The sequence below is a fragment of the Salvelinus sp. IW2-2015 genome, linkage group LG20, assembly GCF_002910315.2.
Source record: "Salvelinus sp. IW2-2015 linkage group LG20, ASM291031v2, whole genome shotgun sequence".
Lineage (NCBI taxonomy): Eukaryota > Metazoa > Chordata > Actinopteri > Salmoniformes > Salmonidae > Salvelinus > Salvelinus sp. IW2-2015.
This window is the reverse complement of record NC_036860.1, coordinates 54,699,990-54,722,532: the sequence shown is the minus strand read 5'-3', so window position 1 is coordinate 54,722,532 and position 22,543 is coordinate 54,699,990. Positions and strand designations below refer to the sequence as shown.

The following is a 22,543-nucleotide window of genomic DNA, read 5'->3' as shown; positions in this document are numbered from 1 at the left end:
TGGAACACCAACCTGGGTATCCATCACCTAGTATAAAGATGGACATACAGTATCAACCCCATATTGTGTGAAGTGGAGACACGATATGGTGTAATTACCAGTGCTGGTTAACACTGGATCATCCAGCTGCAGACACCAAACCCTGTTGGAAATGTGTTGTTCTGGCTATTTGTGTCAACAGGATGTTGACTGTAGGTGTGATAGGGCGGTGGTCTGATCAGTTTCATTACAATAGCCTGTATAACAGCCTGGACTTGGAACTTGATATATAGGAACCTCACAGAGCACTAAAACCCAGATATGACTCAAAACAACCCAAACAAAACCCCAAATTCCCATTGAGCTTTGCATTGTGAAAACAAACCACAAAATATGCTTATAGAATGAAGTTAACTAGGTGTATACTGATGAAATTCCTGTTAAATTCCCAACAAGGGTGTGTACTTGTACAAAAGCTTGTATTCAAGACAATTTACCATATAGAATGATGCAACTGTTTCCGAAGTCATGCAGTTTAATATTTTAACAGTATAAGGTCTCTCTTCTCGGAGCCAGTGAAGTGATCCACCAACTGTAACGCTTATGGAATAACCTTTAGTTTAGACCTAACAAATAAACTACAAATTATGTTTCCAGCCACCTAAGATTGCTCTAAATGCAGCTTCTCTGTTTCGGGAACTCTTAACTCGTTCCTGAGTTTATCCCACACCAGAGAATGGTAACGGCTCCACCCCATGGTATTAACAGGTACTACCACATCTTCCCTTATGAAGGATTCAACATTACAGCGTTTGATTCTCACAACTCTCTGTGATTAGGCTGTAGGCGTATGAGGACCTGGGTGAAATGATTAACTAGATACTTAATTTTCTTCCAAATCAGACTAACATCCAAATAAGTCAAATGACTCAGAGCTGACTCAACAAACGAGCCATTCAAACAAATTAATTAAATGGACTTCAATCAGTCAGAGATGAAAATGTCCTTCTGCTGAGACAGAGGTGGAAGGCAGAGGTCAGTAAGGTCCATATTTTATGCTTCCTGAGATGTGTGGCAACAGCTCTCTCTAAACAACAACAAGAATTAAAGCTGCAGCAGGGGATCAATAAAGACATGCAGGCAGCTGTAAAATGTCACTTGTCTTTGGTTTAATTAGTAATACAAACTGTGAAAAAAGGCATCATGGTTAGTCTCTGAAATGTTTGGGCCACAGAAGAGCTGAGGATATTGAGAGAGCTGGAAGCAAAGGAAACGGCAGATAGGAGAGGCACCAATGGTGTTGTTGCAGAGTGCAGTTGTTGCAGAGTGAAGTCATCGTTGAATGATGTCCTAGACGTTCAATGCCCTACTCTCCACACAACTCCAGCAAGATTTTGCGGTAATCTCCAGATGAGTCTCCCTTAACAATACAGACACACTCGGATTACTTCAAGATAACAGAAAGAAATGGGCACAAATCTACATTTTAAATCATTACTCAATCTCTAGTGACCAGGGTCTCACATTGATGAAGGAATGGAGAGTCTTCCCATACGCCTTAGAGAACTCGGTCTTAATGTCCAACATGTCAATTTCGGCCCGAGCCACCATGATTCTAATCAGGATGCTGTCTGTAGTTCCCAGACCCTGAGGAGACAGGAGGGAGGGAACTGTCAACATTCTGACAAATTCTGTCTGATAACCCACAAGTGTAGGCAGATATGCACACTTCATGGGAGAGTACGTAAAAAAAAAAGGCTTCACCTTCATGGATTTGTATAACCGCTCTGCAAAGAATGCTGGCTTGTTTCGGAGACACTTCACTGCAAAAAATAAAAAAGCGATATATCAGGCATGGCAGCTGAACAAGATTTAGTTTCAAATGAGTATTATAAACTGGGTGGTTCGAGCCCTGAATGCTGATTGGCTGACAGCCATGGTATATCAGACCGTATACCACGGATATGACAAAACATATATTTTTACTGCTCTAATTACGTTGGTAACCAGTTTATAATAGCAATAAGGCACCTCTGGGGTTTGTAGTACATGGCTAATATACCACGGCTAAGTGCTGTATCCAGGCACCTTAGTTGCATCGTGCCTAAGAACAGTCCTTAGCTGTGTATATTGGCCATATACCACACCCCTCGTGCCTTATTGCTTAATTATAGCACTGTGCCCTTAGTCTGGTTCAGGATACTCTTTATGTTCTTATTTTCATCAGAACTGATCTGACTCTCAGTCAAGGCTTATCCCACTTGGCACAGATGTCAGTTCAACGTCTAGTTTTGATTTACATTTGGTTGAGTTGTCAACTAATGTGAATTCATCGTGAAATCAAGTAAAATGTAGTTTAAAAAAAAAGTTGGTTTTAAAAGTCGGTTGGGAAAGAAAATGTCATACATTTTCCACGTTGATTCAAAGTCATCACAGTGAATTTTTCGGTTGAAATTACGTGGAAACATCGTTGATTCAACCAGTTTGACCCCCAATGGGATCTGTCTTCAGTACATTATTACAAGAGGCAGTGAAACAAATTGGATCCGTCGGACAGACCTATTGCCAGGAAAACATCCTCCAGAGAGCCAGACATCTCCCTCTTAATGCTATCCTCGATGTCCCTCCCAGAGATCTTCTGATACTCCTCAAACACTGAGGGAATGAGAGAGGGGCAGAGAGATGTGGAATCACTGTTTGAATGAGTAAGCTGTTATAAAATATTTGTTCCCCAAATCACCACAAGAGGACAGCAGAACTGTGTCTGTACATTAATTTCTGTAGTAAAATCAATGTGGAAGTATACATTTTCTTTATTAAAGTAGAGCACTGTAAAGAGTAATAAACAATTTGAATGTTGCACTGAATCATAAAACAAAGGGCAAATTCGATCACTTCCCACTCCCAAAACAAGATCTAACAAACTCCGCTATAATGTGGGGGCAATTACCTCGGAGTAGGTGGTTTCTGTTCCTCACACAGAGCACAGTGAGGAACTTGACCTCATCTGTTCCCCAACAAGCCTCCCCAGCCTCGTAGATATCCTGAGAACCCACAGCAAAAGCATTTCACAAACCCAAAAGTACAATCTCCGAACACTGACTGTTTTTGGGACATACAGTGCCTTCAGAAAGTATTCACACTCCTTTACTTTTTCCACATTTTGTTGTGTTACAAAGTGGGATTTAATTGTGATTTTTTTTGTCAATGATCTAAACACAAAGTGGAAGACAATTTTTAACATAATGTAATGTAAAAAATAAAACACTAATATATCTTGATTGGTATTCAACCCCCTGAGTCAATACATTTGGCAGCAAATATAGCTGTGAGTCTTTCTGAGTAAGTCTAAGAGCTTTCCACAAAAATTGTCAAAGACTCCAACCACCCTAGTCATAGACTGTTCTCTCTGCTCCTGCACGGCAAATGGTACCGGAGGACTAAGTCTAGGTCCAAGAGGCTTCTAAACAGCTTCAACCCCCAAGCCATAAGACTCCTGAACACCTAATCAAATGGCTACCCAGACTATTTTGCATTGCATTTTTTTAAACTGCATTGTTGGTTAGGGGCTCGTAAGTAAGCATTTCACTGCAAGGTGTACACCTGTTGTATTCGGTGCATATAACTAATACAATTTGATTTGACACCTGGATTGTGCAAAATTTGCCCATTATTCTTTTCAAATTTCTTCAAGCTCCGTCAAATTGGTTGATCATTGTTAGACAACTATTTTCAGGTCTTGCCATAGCTCTTACTTCATTCTGTTTGAAAGTCTAACTCAGCCACATGAACTGTCTTTGTAAGCAACTCCAGTGTAGATTTGTTATTTTTGAGGTTATTGTCCTACTGAAAGGTGACTGAACCAGGTTTTCCTCTAGAATTTTGCCTATGCTTAGCTCCATTCCGTTTATTTTTATTTTGAAAAACTCCCCAGTCCTTAACGATTACAAGCACAGCAGTAACAGTTACTGCTATCATTGAAAATTACGAGCGGCATGCCGTAATGTGTTGTATTCGATTTGCCCTAACCATAAAACATTGTATTCAGGACAAAAAGTGAATTGCTTTGCTACTTTTTTTTGTAGTATTACTTTAGTGCCTTGTTACAAACAGGATGCATGTTTTGGAATATTTTTATTCTCTACAAGCTTCCTTCTATTCACTCTGTCAGTTAGGCTAGTATTGTGGGGTAACTACAATGTTGCTGATCCATCCATCACAGCCATTAAACTCTAACTGTTTTAAAGTCACCATTGGCTTAATGGTGAAATCCCTGACCGGTTTCCTTCCTGTCCGGCAACTGAGTTAGGAAGGACGCCTGTAACTTTGTAGTGACTGGGTGTATTGATACACCATTCAAACTGTAATTAATAACTTCACCATGCTCAAAGGGACAGTCAATGTCTGCTGTTTTTATTTTTTACCTATCTACCAATAGGTGCCCTTATTTGCGAGGCATTGGAAAACCTCCCTGGTCTTTGTGGTTGAATCAGTGTTTGAAATGCACTGCTTGACTGAGGGACCTCAAAGATAATTGTATGTGTGGGGTAGAGAGATGAGGTAGTCATTATAAATCATGTTAAACACTATTATTGCACATTGATCCTGATATGCCAGCATGTGCTACTGAGTTAGACAGAGCCAGATCACTCCTCTGGGTCCATATCCTCACCTTAGCATCCTGCACAGCCTGAGTCTCATTCACAGTGTTGCTCTCATCTCGCCCTGCCTGTCAGTCAAAGCACAGAGGCAGAGGCCATGTTAGCAATGAGTCAGACAATGACATGATCATTACCTAGTTATAAGAGACCTCTAAAAACTACAAATCATCCACTGTGTTAAACTGTACATAACGATGAAGTGAAGGAGGACAAACTATTTCCCTTACAACAATCCATGTACTGTAGTTCTGTTTGCTTTCCTTTGATTGTTGGAATGTGAAGGTGAACCAGGTGTGCATTTAGAGCGATCAATACTGGAAGATTCTCACCGTGAGCAAAGAGACCAGAACCCTCTTGAACATTCCAGAAGTATCAGCCTCAATATCATCCTCCAGGCTCTTCCCATGTTCTGTCGTCACATGATTGAGTAAAAATAAGTAGAAGTTATGAATGATCTAAGACCCAGTGGTCTGACTAGGCAGTTCTAACCACAACACTTGAAACGGTTTGTGAACACTCTGTCAATAGCTTTGGCAGGTAACAAAAGTTTAATGTTGCTGTATAGAAAACAATAATAATTCTCATACACTCTAAAGAGGACTAGACACCGATATCTTATATCAGATTTATTCGTTATACACAGTGATCAATACTAAGGTATCGACTTGTACCATACACCACATGTGATAAATGGGCTGCATTTACAAAGGCAGTCCAATTCGGATATTTTTTCCACTAATTGGTCTTTTGACCAATCACAGATCTTTTTCAGAGCTGATCTGATTGGTCAAAAGACGGAAGTTTAAATACACTTAGGTTGGAGTCATTAAAACAAGTTTAACCACTCCACAAATTTCTTGTTAACAAACTAAAGTTTTGGCAAGTCGGTTAGGACATCTACTTTGTGCATGACACAAGTCATTTTTCCAACAGTTGTTTACAGACAGATTATTTCACTGTATCACAATTCCAGTGGGTCAGAAGTTTACATACACTGAGTTGACTGTGTCTTTAAACAGCTTGGAAAATTCCAAAAAATTATGTCATGGCTTTAGAAGCTTCTGAAAGGCTAATTGTCATCATTTGAGTCAATTGGAGGTGTACCTGTGGATGTATTTCAAGGCCTACCTTCAAACTCAGTGCCTCTTTGCTTGACATCATGAGAAAATCAAAAGAAATCAGCCAAGACATCAGAAAAGAGATTGTATACCTCAACAAGTCTGGTTCATCCTGGGGAGCAATTTCCAAACGCCTGAAGGTACCACGTTCATCTATACAAACAATAATACGCAAGTATAACCACCATGGGACCACACAGCCATCATACCAATCAGGAAGGAGACGCGTTCTGTCTCCTAGAGATGAACGTACTTCGGTGCGAAAAGTGCAAATCAATCCCAGAACAACAGCAAAGGACCTTGTGAAGATGCTGGAGGAAACAAGTACAAAAGTATCTATATCCACAGTAAAACGAGTCCTATATCGACATAATCTGAAAGGCCGCTCAGCAAGGAAGAAGCCACTGCTCCAAAATCGCCATAAAAAAGACAGACTACGGTTTGCAACTGCATATGGGGATAAAGATTGTACTTTTTTGTAGAAATGTCCTCTGGTCTGATGACACAAAACTAGGACTGTTTGGCCATAATGACCATCGTTATCTTTGGAGGAAAAAGGGGTAGGCTTGCAAGCTGAAGAACACCATCCCAACCGTGAAGCACGGGGGTGCCAGCATCATGTGGGGGTGCTTTGCTGCAGGAGGGACTAGTGCACTTCACAAAATAGATGGCATCATGAGGCAAGAAAATTATGTGGATATATTGAAGCAACATCTCAAGACATCAGTCAGGAAGTTAAAGCTTGGTCGCAAATGGGTCTTCCAAATGGACAATAACCCCAAGCATACTTCCAAAGTTGTGGCAAAATGGCTTAAGGACAACAAAGTCAAGGTATTGGAGTGTCCATCACAAAGCCCTGACCTCAATCCCATAAAAAAAATTGTGGGCAGAACTGAAAAAGCGTGTGAGCAAGGAGGCCTACAATCCTGACAGTTACACCAGCTCTGTCAGGAGGAATGGGCCAAAATTCACCCAACTTATTGTGGGAAGCTACCCGAAACATTTGACCCAAGTTAAACAATTTAAAGGCAACTCTTCCAAATACTAATTGAGTGTATGTAAACTTCTGACCCACGGGAAATGTGATGAAAGAAATAAAAGCTGAAATAAATCACTCTACTATTATTCTGACATTTCACATTCTTAAAATAAAGTGGTGATCCTAACTGACCTAAAACAGGGAATCTTTTCTCAGATTAAATGTCAGGAATTGTGAAAAACTGAGTTTAAATGTGTTTGGCTAAGGTGTATGTAAACTTCCAACTTCAACTGTGTGTGTGTGTGTGTGTGTGTGTGTGTGTGTGTATATATATCTGATTCGGCTGCCTGTTTAAAACACAGCACTCTTACACAGATGGAGATTCAATACATTGCACAGAGAGGCTGTGTACTGTGATGTACCTTTCATGTAGACCTCCGTGATAGCTCTAATTTCAGCATTTGTCCTTGAGGCCAGGATATCAATGAGAGCAGCCTCCTCTGTTCCAGAACCCTAGCATTCAGTAAAAGAGATGTGGAGAGATATGTAAATACTTCATTGAGTAGTGTTAGGCAACACATGGGTGGTGGATGAGGTGAATAGCCCCATACAATGTCAATAGCTCTGAGACATACAGTATTGAAAAGTGTTACATATATCCCCATTGTGACGGTCTCCCTGGCAGTAATAACCTCTGACCTTTATAGCGGTCCTCAGCTCGTAAGCGTCATACTTAGGAGCGATCATCAGGAGGCCCAGCACCACTTTCTCAGTGTTCCCCGTCAGCTCTCCCTGCAGATCATCTGCCAGGTCCTACAGGGGCATTACACAGACATTTAAAATGGGTCCAATGGACACAATCCCCTGCCTAGCGCTCAACTTAGCATTCACGATTTCTCAATACACTCATATCTCAGATTGTTTAAACTAGCACATTATAGATAAAATTCAACTACCAGAAGGGTGTGGCTGCAGAGGAGTTGAACACACGACGCAGCTAGTAAAGCGTGACCTCGTCTGTCTGGGTGTCCCCACACACTGTATGTCTCCCTGTTTCTGACCAGGCCGATTCCACTAGCAATATTTGCCCTTCCCCTTGGCAAGCATTCTCATTCAACCATGGGTCTAGATAACTTTAATTAATTTTATTGTATTTTACCCCCCAATTTCGATCTTTTCTCATCGCTGCAACTCCCCAACGGGCTCAGGAGGCGAAGGTCGAGTCATGCGTCCTCCGAAACATGACCCGCCAAACCGCACTTCTTAACACCCGCTCGCTTAACCCGGAAGCCAGCTTCACCAATGTGTCGGAAGGAAACACTGTTCACCTGAGATCAGCCTGCAGGCACCCGGCCTGCCACAAGGAGTCGGTAGGGCGCGATGAGCCAAGTAAAGCCCCCCGGCCAAACCCTCCCCTAACCTGGACGACGCTGGGCCAATTGTGCGTCACCCTAAGGGGTCTAGATAACTTTATCAACAATTCATTTTATGCCAGACCACATGACAGCTCCTATCTCACTGTTTCAGTAGGGCAGAAGGTAGCCTAGCTGTTTGAGTGTAACCCGAAAGAAAGGTTGCTGATAAGGTGAAAAAGCTGTTGATGTGCCCTTGAGGGGTGCTGTTCATAATGGCTGAGACATTGTTTCAGGGAGAGTGGGAGAGTGAGATAGGCAAAAAACACATTAACAATTCACACATATAAATTCCACACTTGTACATGTGAAATAGTACAGATAAGCACCCACCAGTAGAGTAAACATTGATCAGACTTCCCTTTCGGTTTTAAATGTCAAGTTATTATTTAACATAGAGTCTGTCACTCTGTAATCTTCCTACTTCACTTAAACACACAATGCAGTATCCTGACTGAAACTGGTCTTCAACCCTCATGAGGAGTATTATTCACCTAATCTTTGAAGGTAGATAATCCTCTCTCTATCCTCTGTCCACAACACCATCTGTTTGTAAGAGTTAATGATGAACCCGAGGCACCAACTGTCAGCACAACGTAAACATTAACACCAGACAGACACCACCACACCCATAGTAACACAAAACCACACACCAGGAACGAAGATGATAAATGTAACTATTTACACAATCCCTGCATACTCCTGCCATGCACTTGAACTATATCTAATATAAGAATATCTAAATAGTCTTCCTCAATTACTGGAGCTGGCATTGTTTGGCTTTGGAAAACTTAAGAATAGTCTGATAATTCAAACTGGGATATGAGAAATGTCATAAACACAGGTATTGTCCATTGCCTACGCAACGGTCTTCGTCCCTCAACCAGTGCAGGGGGAATCGTCGTGCTATCTGATATAAGTAAAAATGAACACTTATTACCTTCCCCACGGTCAGCTTGTAAGCCTCCTTGATGCGTTGCCTCTGAGCAATGGTACGACGTGCCAGGACCTCAATGACAGCTGCCTCATCAGTGCCTATAAGAAAACATCACAGAGTAACATTACTGTATACCTTCACATTATAATGCTGCATTATAAGATAAAATAACTTGCTATTGACAAAACAGCATCGATCACCATTGCAATTAAGAATACAAGATTTCACACATTGTTTGAGATGTCAATGTTAAAACTTGACACTGACAGAACTTTTACATTAAATGGCACTTGTCCATAGTGTGGCTGCATTTTCAATATAAATAATGGACAGAAATATCTCCCTGATATCACAGCTATAAAAAGCGCTCAACCAGAGTTCAACATGAATGCTGAACTGACACACTTCCTGTTCCCAAGCTCCTCCCCTTGGTCCCATGGGCATAGCTGTTTCTCGATGTATATGTGCCATCGGTTTCTAATACATCTCAGAGTCAGGTGAAGCATCAGCATTCCAAACATGGTGCCAAGATTCACCCATTTAGAGACAAATTGTGCAGGCTTTATACTATTGTACAGGCTTTTAATTAAATTTTTTAAAAGAAAATAATGTTTTATTTTCTTACAATGGTCAATGTTTTTTCTGCATTGTACAGCATAGAGACCGGTACAGATACACAATATATACAGTACCAGTCAAAAGTTTGGACACCTACTCATTCAAGGGTTTTAATTTATTTGTACTATTTTGTAGAAGTTTCACATTGTAGAATAGTGAAGAAATTACAATTATGAAATAAGACATATGGAATCATGTAGTAATCCAAAACGTGTTAACAAAACATATTATATTTATATATATATATATATATATATATATATACAGTGGGGAGAACAAGTATTTGATACACTGCCGCTTTTGCAGGTTTTCCTACTTACAAAGCATGTAGAGGTCTGTAATTTTTATCATAGGTACACTTCAACTGTGAGAGACGGAATCTAAAACAAAAATTCAGAAAATCACATTGTATGATTTTTAAGTAATTAATTTGCATTTTATTGCACGACATAAGTATTTGATAACCTACCAACCAGTAAGAATTCCGGCTCTCACAGACCTGTTAGTTTTTCTTTAAGAAGCCCTTCCTGTTCTCCACTCATTACCTGTATTAACTGCAACCTGTTGTGACTCGTTACCTGTATAAAAGACACCTGTCCACACACTCAATCAAAACAGACTCCAACCTCTCCACAATGGCCAGATCAGAGAGCTGTGTAGGAAATCAGGGATAAAATTGTAGACCTGCACCAAGGCTGGGATGGCTACAGGACAATAGGCAAGCAGCTTAGTGAGAAGGCAACAACTGTTGGCGCAAATATTAGAAAAATGGAAGAAGTTCAAAGATGACGGTCAATCACCCTCGGTCTGGGGCTCCATGCAAGATCTCACCTCGTGGGGCATCAATGATCAAGGAAGGTGAGGGATCAGCCCAGAACTACACGGCAGGACCTGGTCAATGACCTGAAGAGGAGTGGGACCACAGTCTCAAAGAAAACCATTAGTGACACCACTACGCCGTCATGGATTAAAATCCTGCAACGCACGCAAGTCCCTGCTCAAGCCAGCGTAATGTCCAGGGCCCGTCTGAAGTTTGCCAATGACCATCTGGATGATCCAGAGGAGAATGGCGAGAAGGTCATGTGGTCTGATGAGACAAAAATAAGAGCTTTTGGTCTAAACGCTACTCGCCGTGTTTGGAGGAAGCAGAATGGGATGAGTACAACCCCAAAGAACAGCACCCAACCGTGAAGCATGGGTGGAAACATCATTCTTTGGGGATGCTTTTCTGCAAAGGGACAGGACGACTGCACCGTATTGAGGGCGAGGATGGATGGGGGCCATGTATAGCGAGATCTTGGCCAACAAACCTCCTTCCTCAGTAAGAGCATTGAAGATGGGTTGTGGCTGGGTCTTTCCAGCATGAACAACGACCCGAAACACACAGCCAGGCAACTAAGGAGTGGCTCCGTAAGAAGCATCTCAAGGTCCTGGAGTGGCCTAGCCAGTCTCCAGACCTGAAACCCAATAGAAAATCTTTGGAGGGAGCTGAAAAGTCCGTATTGCCAGCGACAGCCCGAAACCTGACAGGATCTGGAGAAGGTCTGGTATGAGGAGTGGGCCAAAATCCCTGCTGCAGTGTGTGCAAACCTGGGTCAAGAACTACAGGAAAACGTATGATCTCTGTAATTGCAAACAAAGGTTTCTGTACCAAATATTAAGTTCTGCTTTTCTGATGTATCAAATACTTATGTCATGCAAAAAATGCAAATTAATACTTAAAAATCATACATTGATTTCTGAATTTTTGTTTTAGATTCCGTCTCTCACAGTTGAAGTTGTACCTTATGATAAAAAATTATAGACCTCTACATGCTTTGTAAGTAGGAAAACCTGCAAAAGCGGCAGTGTATCAAATACTTGTTCTCCCCACTGGGTATTATATATATATATATAGTTGATTCTTCATTGTAGCCACACTGCCTTGATGACAGCTTTGCACATTCTTGGCATTCCAAGATGAATCCAGCTTCATCTGGAATGCTTCTCCAACCGTCTTGAAGGAGTTCCCACATACGCTGAGCACTTGTTAGCTGCGTTTCCTTCCCTCTGCGGTCAGACTCATCCCAAACCATCTCAAATGGGTTGAGGTCGGGTGTTTGCGGAGGCCAGGTCATCTGATGCAGCACTCCATCACTCTCCTTCTTGGTCAAATAGCCCTTACACAGCCTGGCGGTGTGTTGGGTCATTGTATTGGTTTCTTTGTAGCAATTCAACCTTGAAGGCCTGATTCACACAGTCTCCTCTGAACAGTTGATATTGCAATGTGTCTGTTACTTGAACTCTGTGAAGCATTTATTTGGGCTGCAATTTCTGAGGCTAGTAACTCTAATGAACTCATCCTCTGCTGCAGAGGTAACTCTGGGTCTTTCTTTCCAGTGGTGGTCCTCATGAGAGACAGTTTCATCATATCGCTTGATGGTTTTTGCGACTGCACTTGAAGTTCTTGTTCAAAGTTCTTGAAATTTTCCAAATTAACTGACCTTCACGTCTTAAAGTAATGATGGACTGTCATTTTCCCTTTGTTTATTTGAGCTGTTGTTGCCATAATATGGACTTGGTCTTTTACCAAATATGGCTATATTCTGTATACCAACCATACCTTGTCACAACACAACTGATTGGCTCAAATGCATTAAGAAGGAAAGAAATTCCACAAATTAACTTAAGGCACACCTGTTCCAGGTGACTACCTCATGATGCTGGTTGAGAGAATGCCAAGAGTGTATAAAGCGGTCATCAAGGCAAAGAGTGGCTACTTTGAAGAATTTGAAATATAAAATGTATTTTGATTTGTTTAACACTTTTTTGGTTACTACATGATTCAATGTGTGGTATTTCATAGTTTTGATGTCTTCACTATTATTCTACAATGTAGAAAATAAAGAAAAACCCTTGAATGAGTAGGTGAGTCCCACATTTTGAATGGTACTGTACATCAGCAAGGCAACGATAATGCAATCCTAACTTTCAAATAGAACAAGAGAAAGGCAAAATACTGTAAAGGCTACAGATGAGTCAAGTATACTGGAGTGTAGAAAGAAAGTACTCAGGGCACAATTAGAGGAATAAATGAGATCAAAATGGAAAGTACAGGAACTACAGTCGTGTAGGGCGCCTGTATTGAGGTCTAGAAGAAATACAAATTGTGACTGCACTTATAGTGCCTTCGGAAATAATTCAGACCCCTTGACTTTTTCCACATCGTTTTATTTAATCCAAAAGTAACAATTTCCTCAGCAATCTACACATACTCTATAAAGACAAAGCGAAAACAGTTTTAGAAATTTTAACAAATGTATTAAAAACAAAAAACAGAAATACCTTATTCATGTAAGTATTCAGACCCTTTGCTATGAGATTCGAAATTGAGCTCAGGTACAGTTGAAGTCGGAAGTTTACATASACTTAGGTTGGAGTCATTAAAACTCATTTTTTTAACCACGCCAAATTTCTTGTTAACAGATTATTTCACTGTGTCACAATTCCAAAGGGCCAGAAGTTTACATACATTAATTTGACTGTGCCTTTAAACAGCTTGGAACATTCCAGAAAATTATGTCATGGCTTTAGAAGCTTCTGATAGGCTAACTGACATCATTTGAGTCAATTGGAGGTGTACCTGTGGATGTATTTCAATATCCAAATGCCTGAAGGTACCACGTTCATCTGTACTAACAATAGTACGCAAGTATAAACATCATGGGACCACGCAGCCGTCATACCGCTCAGGAAGGAGACGTGTTCTGTCTCCTAGAGATGAACGTACTTTGGTGCGAAAAGTGCAAATCAGAACAACAGCAAAGGACCTTGTGAAGATGCTGGAGGAAACAGGTACAAAAGTATCTATATCCACAGGTACAAAAGTATCTATATCCACAGTAAAAAGAGTCCTATATCGACATAACCTGAAAGGCCGCTCAGCAAGGAAGAAGCCACTGCTCCAAAACCACCATAAAAAAGACAGACTACGGTTTGCAACTGCACATGGGGATAAAGATCATACTTTTTGGAGAAATGTCCTCTGGTCTGATGAAACAAAAATAGAACTGTTTGGCCATAATGACCATCGTTATCTTTGGAGGAAAAATGGGGAGGCTTGCAAGACGGAGAACACCATCCCAACCGTGAAGCATGGGGGGTGCTTTGCTGCAGGAGGGACTGGTGCACTTCACAAAATAGATGGCATCATGAGGCAGGAAAATTATGTGGATATATTGAAGCAACATCTCAAGACATCAGTCAGGAAGTTAAAGCTTGGTCACAAATGGGTCTTCCAAATGGACAATGACCCCAAGCATACTTCCAAAGTTGTGGCAAAATGGCTTAAGGACAACAAAGTCAAGGTATTGGAGTGGCCATCACAAAGCCCTGACCTCAATCCTATAGAAAATGTGTGGGCAGACCTGAAAAAGTGTGTGCGAGCAAGGAAGCCTAGAGAAAACCTGGTACCATTCCTATGGTGAAGCAGGGTGGGGATGTTTTTCAGCGTCAGGGACTGGGAGACTAGTTTGGAATGAGGCAAAGATGAACAGAGCAAAGTACAGAGATTCTTGATGAAAACCTGCTCCAGAGCACTCAGTACCTCAGACTGGGGCGAACTTTCACTCTCCAACAGGACAACTGTTAAGCAGAGTTCTGTCTGTACTTTGCTCTGTTCATCTCTGGTCACCTCATTGACCAAGAATCTGATGGTCACTCTGACAGAGCTCCTCTGTGGAGTTGGGAGAACCTTCCAGAAGGACAACCATTTCCAAGGAATTTATTGAAACACAGGGGGAAGATGGAGTGCAGGCCAAGGGAAGCTCGGGCAGGCAGGAAACCAGGTGCCGAGGCAGAGGCTGGAGCGAGAGGGGTTGGGACAGGGTAAGAAGATCCAGAGCGGAATCCAGGGGAGAAGTAGAGTGGGGAATCCAGGGCAGAGTAGCAGGATAAGGAGATGTGAAACTGGAGACAGGGACCAGAGTCAGAGCGTGTAGAATGAGCAGAGATTACAATCTGGCAGGACTGAGTATTTGTAGAGGTCTTGATTATGGAAGAGGTTGCAGCTGGTGGGGATCTGCTCTGACTCCAGCACACCTGTCTCCGCCCATACAATCACACACACAGAGACAGAGAGACAGAGAGACAGAGAAACAGAGAAACAGGTCAAGGAGACACAGGATGAGCAGTAGAGGGCGTGGCAGGAGCAGATGGAACAACAACGACCCTAAGCACACAGCCAAGACAACGCAGGAGTGGCTTCGGGACAAGTCTCAATGTCCTTGAGCGGCCCAGCCAGAGCCCGGACTTGAACCTGATCTAACATCTCTGGAGAGACCTGAAAATAGCTTTGCAGCAACGCTTCCCATTCAACCGGACAGAGCTTGAGAGGATTTGCAGAGACGAATGGGAGAAACTCCTCAAATACAGGTGTTCCAAGCTTGTAGCATCATACCCAAGAAGACTTGAGGCTGTAATCACTTCCAAAGGTCCTTCAACAAAGTACTGAGCAAAGGGTCTGAATACTTATGTAAATGTGATATTTCAGTGTTATTTTTTATAAATTAGCAAAAATATCTAAATACCAGTTTTTGCTTTGTCTTTATGGGGTACTGTGTGTAGATTGATGAGGAAAGAAAATTATTTAATCAATTTTAGAATAAGGCTGTAACGTAACAAAATGTGGAAAAAGTCAAGGGATCTGAATACTTTCCGAAGGCACTGCATAGCATACTGTATAACAGGAAGGTAGGTTGGGGCTTTCATGGAAAGGACAAACTATTTTAGGATATAACGCTTTCTGAGAAGAAAAAAAAGTGATACTAACGCACACATCCGGCCTATCTGACACCTCATTACGATCACTCACCAGCCCCCTTCATGGCTCCTCTCAGACGGTTCACATCCTCCTCTACATTGAAAGCAGTGGCTTCAACCACGGTTCCACGGTTGCCAATCTACAGTGGGAGAAAGTTACATGGCATACGTTTAAACGGCCCATGCATTGGTATCGCAGTCACTCTCCCTTGTAGTTTGAGACATAAGCTATGGGTACACACACGCACAAGCATACACATCTCAAAAGGTTCAGTAACAGTGATACATTTATTTTCTATATCTACCACAGGAGGTTGGTGGCACCTTGGGGAGGATGGGCTCGTAGTAATGGCTGGAGTGGAATGCTACATGTTTGATGCCATTTCATTCGCTCCATTGCAGCCATTATGAGCCGTCCTCCCCTCAGCAGCCTCCACTGGTATCTACTGTTTACAGTGTATGCCAGACTACCTCATCTGCTCTATGGCTGATATTTTCAAAAAGCAGGCTTGTCAGTTAGCCTACAGCAGTAAGGATTTTGTGTTTTTAGGGCCTATTTCCATCACCCATCTTTATGCAAACTTGAATTAATACACTGTTGATACAGCATCTACCCCCAAGCTATAAGACTGCAGAACAATTAATCAAATGGCCATCCAGACTATTTACATTGACCCCCCCCTCTTTGTTTTTACATTGCTGCTACTCAAGTTTATTATCTATGCGTAGTCACTTTACCCCTGCAGTACCTACATGTAGAAATGACCTAGACTAAGCTGTAGCTATTTTCTTAATTCTATTTCTTTAACTCATTGCAGCCGACGTGAGTAAAACATTTAAACGTGTTAACCTTCACAAGGCTGCAGGCCCAGACGGCATCCCCAGCCGCGTCCTCAGAGCATGCGCAGAACAGCTGGCTGGTGTGTTTATGGACATATTCAATCAATCCTTATCCCAGTCTGCTGTTCCCACATGCTTCAAGAGGGCCACCATTGTTCCTGTTCCCAAGAAAGCTAAGGTAACTGAGCTAAATGRCTACCGCCCCGTWGYRYTCACTTCTGTCATCATGAAGTGCTTTGAGAGACTAGTCAAGGACCATATCACCTCCACCCTACCTGACACTCTAGACCCACTCCAATTTGCTTACCGCCGCAATAGGTCCACAGACAACACAATCGCAACCACACTGCCCTAACCCATCTGGACAAGAGGAATACCTATGTGAGAATGCTGTTCATCGACTACAGCTCAGCATTTAACACCATAGTACCCTCCAAACTCGTCATCAAGCTTGAGACCCTGGGTCTCGACCCCACCCTGTGCAACTGGGTACTGGACTACCTGACGGGCCGCCCCCAGGTTGTGAGTGTAGGTAACAACATCTCCACCCCGCTGATCCTCAACACTGGGGCCCCACAAGGGTGCGTTCTGAGCCCTCTCCTGTACTCCCTGTTCACCCACGACTGCGTGGYCATGCACGCCTCCAACTCAATCATCAGGTTTGCGGACGACACTACAGTGGTAGGCTTGATTACCAACAACGACGAGACGCCCTACAGGGAGGAGGTGAGGGCCCTCGGCGTGTGGTGTCAGGAAAATAACCTCACACTCAACGTCAACAAAACAAAGGAGATGATCGTGGACTTCAAGAAACAGCAGAGGGAGCACCCCCTTATCCACATCGACGGAACAGTAGTGGAGAGGGTAGTAAGGTTTAAGTTCCTCGGCGTACACATCACGGACAAACTGAATTGGTCCACCCACACAGACAGCGTGGTGAAGGCGGCGCAGCAGCGCCTCTTCAACCTCAGGAGGCTGAAGAAATTCGGCTTGTCACCAAAAGCACACAAACTTCTACAGATGCACAATCGAGAGCATCCTGTCGGGCTGTATCACTGCCTGGTACGGCAACTGCTCCGCCCACAACCGTAAGGCTCTCCAGAGGGTAGTGAGGTCTGCACAACGCATCACCGGTCCAGGACACCTACACCACCCGATGTCACAGGAAGGCCATAAAGATCATCAAGGACAACAACCACCCAAGCCAATGCCTGTTCACCCCGCTATCATCCAGAAGGCGAGGTCAGTACAGGTGCATCAACGCAGGGACCGAGAGACTGAAAAACAGCTTCTATCTCAAGGCCATCAGACTGTTAAACAGCCACCACTAACATTGAGTGGCTGCTGCCAACATATTGACTCAATGGAAAAATGTATGTAAAAAAATGTATCACTGGCCACTTTAAACAATGCCACTTAATATGTTTACATACCCTACATTACTCATCTCATATGTATATACTGTACTCTACCATCTACTGCATCTTGCCTATGCCGTTCTGTACCATCACTCGTTCATATACAGTGGGGCAAAAAGGTATTTAGTCAGCCACCAATTGTGCAAGTTCTCCCACTTAAAAAGATGAGAGAGGCCTGTAATTTTCATTCATGGTACGCTTCAACTATGACACAACAACAGAATGAAGAAAAAAAGTAGGATTTTTAATGAATTTATTTGCAAATTATGGCGGAAAATAAGTATTTGGTCAATAACAAAAGTTTCTCAATACTTTGTTATATACCTTTGTTGGCAATGACAGAGGTCAAACGTTTTCTGTAAGTCTTCACAAGGTTTCACACACTGTTGCTGGTATTTTGGCCCATTCCTCCATGCAGATCTCTCTTGAGCAGTGATGTTTTGTGGCTGTTGCTGGGCAACACGGACTTTCAACTCCCTCCAAAGATTTTCTATGGGGTTGAGATCTGGAGACTGGCTAGGCCATCCAGGACTTGAAATGCTTCTTACGAAGCCACTCCTTCGTTCCGGGCGATGTGTTTGGGATCATTGTCATGCTGAAAGACCCAGCCACGTTTCATCTTCAATGTCCTTGCTGATGGAAGGAGGTTTTCACTCAAAATCTCACGATACATGGCCCATTCATTCTGTCCTTTACACGGATCAGTCGTCTGGTCCCTTTGCAGAAAAACAGCCCCAAAGCAATGATGTTTCCCCCATGCTTCACAGTAGGTATGGTGTTCTTTGGATGCAACTCAGCATTCTTTGTCCTCCAAACGCGAACGAGTTGAGTTTTACCAAAAAGTTCTATTTTGGTTTCATCTGACCATATGACATTCTCCCAATCTTCTTCTGGATATCCAAATGCTCTCTAGCTAACTTCAGACGGGCCTGGACATGTACTGGCTTAAGCAGGGGGACACGTTCGGCACTGCAGGATTTGAGTCCCTGGCGGCGTAGTGTGTTACTGATGGTAGGCTTTGTTACTTTGGTCCCAGCTCTCTGCAGGTCATTCACTAGGTCCCCCGTGTGGTTCTGGATTTTTGCTCACCGTTCTTGTGATCATTTTGACCCCACGGGGTGAGATTTTGCGTGGAGCCCCAGATCGAGGGAGATTATCAGTGGTCTTGTATGTCTTCCATTTCCTAATAATTGCTCCCACAGTTGATTTCTTCAACCAAGCTGCTTACCTATTGCAGATGCAGTCTTCCCAGCCTGGTGCAGGTCTACAATTTTTGTTTCTGGTGTCCTTTGACAGCTCTTTGGTCTTGGCCATAGTGGAGTTTGGCGTGTGACTGTTTGAGGTTGTGGACAGGTGTCTTTTATACTGATAACAAGTTCAAACAGGTGCCATTAATACAGGTAACGAGTGGAGGACAGGGGAGCCTCTTAAAGAAGAAGTTACAGGTCTGTGAGAGCCAGAAATCTTGCTTGTTTGTAGGTGACCAAATAACTATGGTGGAAAATAAGTTGCAAATAAATTCATTAAAAATCCTACAATGTGATTTTCTGGATTTTCTTTTCTCATTTTGTCTGTCATAGTTGAAGTGTACCTATGATGAAAATTACAGGCCTCTCTCATCTTTTTAAGTGGGAGAACTTGCACAATTGGTGGCTGACTGAATACTTTTTTGCCCCACTGTATTTTTATGTACATATTCTTCATCCCTTTACACTTGTGTGTATAAGGTAGTTGTTGTGATTTTGTTAGGTTATATTACTTGTTAGATATTACTGTATGGTCGGAACTACAAGCACAAGCATTTCTCTACACTCGCATTAACATCTACTAACCATGTGTATGTGACAAATAAAATTTGATTTGGTTAAAGGCTTGTAAGTACGCATTTCACGGTAAGGTCTACACCGGTTGTATTCGGCGCATGTAACAAATACAATTTGATAAGAAAATAAACTCCAAGACTAAGCAAACAAAACCTAATTCAAATGTGAGCATGCATGCAAATGTATGAAAATGTTGACCACTATCATTCCTAGTCCAGTCACAAAGCGTACTACAGTACACACGTTGGGTGCTGGGACTTACCGCTGCCATTGTAGAGTTTCAAAACTTAATCAAGAGAGATGGGAAATCTATGAAAAGAAAAATTGTTATTACTTCTTAGGATTCTTAGTAATGCGTTCTTCATTGAACAATGTGGTGAGCTTTGAAAGCAGATGAAACAGCATTGCTCTCTCATTAATACTGTATGCAGTTGTGAAAGGTTCTTCAGTAAAAATACTTTAAAGTACTACTTAGATCATTTTTTGGGGTATCTGTATTTTACTATTTATATATTTTAAAAACTTTTATATTCCTAAAGAAAGTAATGTACCTTTTACTCCATATATTTTCCCTGACACCCAAAATGACTGGTTACATTTTGAATGCTTAGCAGGACAGAAAATGGTCCAATTCACACACTTATAAAGAGAACAACCCTGGTCATCCCTACTGCCTCTCATCTGGTGGACTTACTAAACACAAATGTTTCATTTGTAAATGATGTCTGAGTGTGCCCCTGGCTATCCATAAATTTAAAAAAGAAGATTGTGTCTTCTGGTTTTCCTAATTCAAGGATTTCTTTATTATTCATACCTTGACTTTTGATACTGAAGTATATTTTAGCAATTACATTTACTTCTGATACTTAAGTATATTTAAAACCAAATACTTTTAGACTTTTCCTCAATTAGTATTTTGCTGGGTGACTTTCACTTGAGTAATTTTCTATTAAGGTATGTTAACTTTTACTCAAGTATGACAATTGGGTACTTTTTCCACTACTGACTGTATGCGATTACCCAAAACACATTTCATCATCCAGTCTTCCCAGTGGAACAATCTTCACAGGTCAACTAATTACACACACCTGTAATTAGACTACTCAGTAAGAGAGGGCCAGTGGGTATTTAGCTAGTGTTCTATTCTAAGAGACCAACTTTACCCACTGAAACAATTCTCACAACAGTTCCCAGAAAGTCCAATTGAGACAAAATACATCAGTCTCTGGGCAGGGCATATTGCCTCAGGCGGTCAGTTTATGTTTATAATGATTCTAATAATATAGGGAGCCTACAATCTTTATAGTCCCACTTCAAATGCAAAAATATATATTTTAGTCCAGGAGTGTTATCCATATTGTGCCGCTGGAACATTAGCCAAGGATAACAACTCTTTCACTGTATACATCTGGTCCGTTAAGCCTGCTGCGTTATGTTAGTTTGGGGTGAAAATACTTGGTACAACAAGAACCCTTTTGACATCTGCCTCTGTCCCACTGCCACATCAAAACATTAGAAATAGCCTACTAGATATACAGTACATTCTTTCATTGTGATCACCCCTGCACATTATGCGGATAATGCTGATGGTGCATTTAGAGCACCTTTTACGTCAAAATGACCATTAACCCACTGGAGTAAATGCAACCAATGAAATGCAGTTCACAAAATCACCACTATGCAGGCACTACAAATCTTTCGTAAATATAGGTAAATATGGAGACATTGTTACCCAACACAGTTCTTATAATTGTTTGTTAGTTGTTTCCAAGTTTCCCTGATTGTGGGTGTAATGTTAAGGACCAATTAAATCAACTCAACAATAGGTCTCAGGAAGCGATGCCTGTCAGCTAGCGGCCAGCAATGGAAGAATAATTTCTGAGGTTTAGTTTATGTTCGAGACACACCCTTGAATGTGTCAGAAATACTATTCTAAAGCTTCTAGTAAAAAAACAAAACAAAGAAAACACGAATCTATAGCTTATTTGTGTCTATTTTAACCTCATCCTAAAATGACAGTAAAATATTTACTTACAAATGAGGAAGAATGGAGTGGTGACAAAACGGAACTCTTCTGAGAACGGAAGGTCGGCTTTAAAACGCAGCCCAGTGGCTGACACAGAAAGGTTTTCGGTCCCACCCTTTCATACTTACACTAGCGCAGGTCACATTATATTTCACAGTCAAGAGCTTAATCTCTCTCTTAATGGTACCTTGGCCTTTTGCTTACCACCTAGATCTCTCTGCAACATACTTATTGTATTTTATTTGTATTATGCTACAAGAGGACAAATAGCCAGTCATCCCATATACTAGATTGGAATATACAAATAGGGGGGAAAGTTTATTTCATTAACCGGGTTCACATACAACCATTTCATGCGGATGAATTACCTGACGCATGAAAAAGTGATGTAAACATGAAATGCCGGTACAATTTATAAATGCTGACAGAAAATTGTTGGATCTTTGTGTCGGTTAAATGTATAATGTAAGAATGGCGGTGGAAACGCCCTCATGCGCCAATATTGATATAAAAACCAGAAGTAATAGTGGAGTCACACGATGATATGATGTGTTGTTAATTGGTAGAGAGGTGTTGCTTTATTTGTTTTTCAAACCAGGTTTGCGGAAGGTATTCAGACCCTTTTACTTTTTCCACATTTTGTTACATTACAGCTTTATTCTAAATGTATATAATGAAATATTTTCCTCAACCTACACACAATACCCCATAATGACAAAGAAAACCAGGTGTAGACATTTTTTCAAATGTATTACAAATAAAACGCATAAATATCACATTTACATAAGTATTTAGACCCATTACTCAGTATTTTGTTGAAGCACCTTTGGCATTGATTACAGCATAGAGTCTTCTTGAGTATGACGATATAAGCTTGGCACACATGTATTTGGGCATTTCTCCCATTCTTCTCTGCATATCCTCTCAAGCTCT

At 41.7% G+C, this 22,543-nt stretch overlaps 1 protein-coding gene across 1 annotated transcript; it reads right to left on the bottom strand.

Annotated features, from left to right (window-relative positions):
• Positions 1-1,126: 1,126 nt before the first annotated feature.
• On the bottom strand, positions 1,127-21,714 carry LOC111982073 (annexin A4). The gene is made up of 13 exons (XM_024013613.2): positions 21,620-21,714; positions 19,847-19,893; positions 15,556-15,643; positions 9,090-9,184; positions 7,437-7,550; positions 7,160-7,250; positions 4,970-5,049; positions 4,652-4,708; positions 2,930-3,023; positions 2,539-2,634; positions 1,744-1,802; positions 1,504-1,626; positions 1,127-1,399 (listed from the first exon to the last, which is right to left on the bottom strand). Exons 2-13 carry the CDS (start codon positions 19,853-19,855, stop codon positions 1,346-1,348), a joined length of 960 nt encoding a protein of 319 aa, XP_023869381.1. The 5' UTR covers positions 19,856-19,893; positions 21,620-21,714; the 3' UTR covers positions 1,127-1,345.
• Positions 21,715-22,543: the final 829 nt, after the last annotated feature.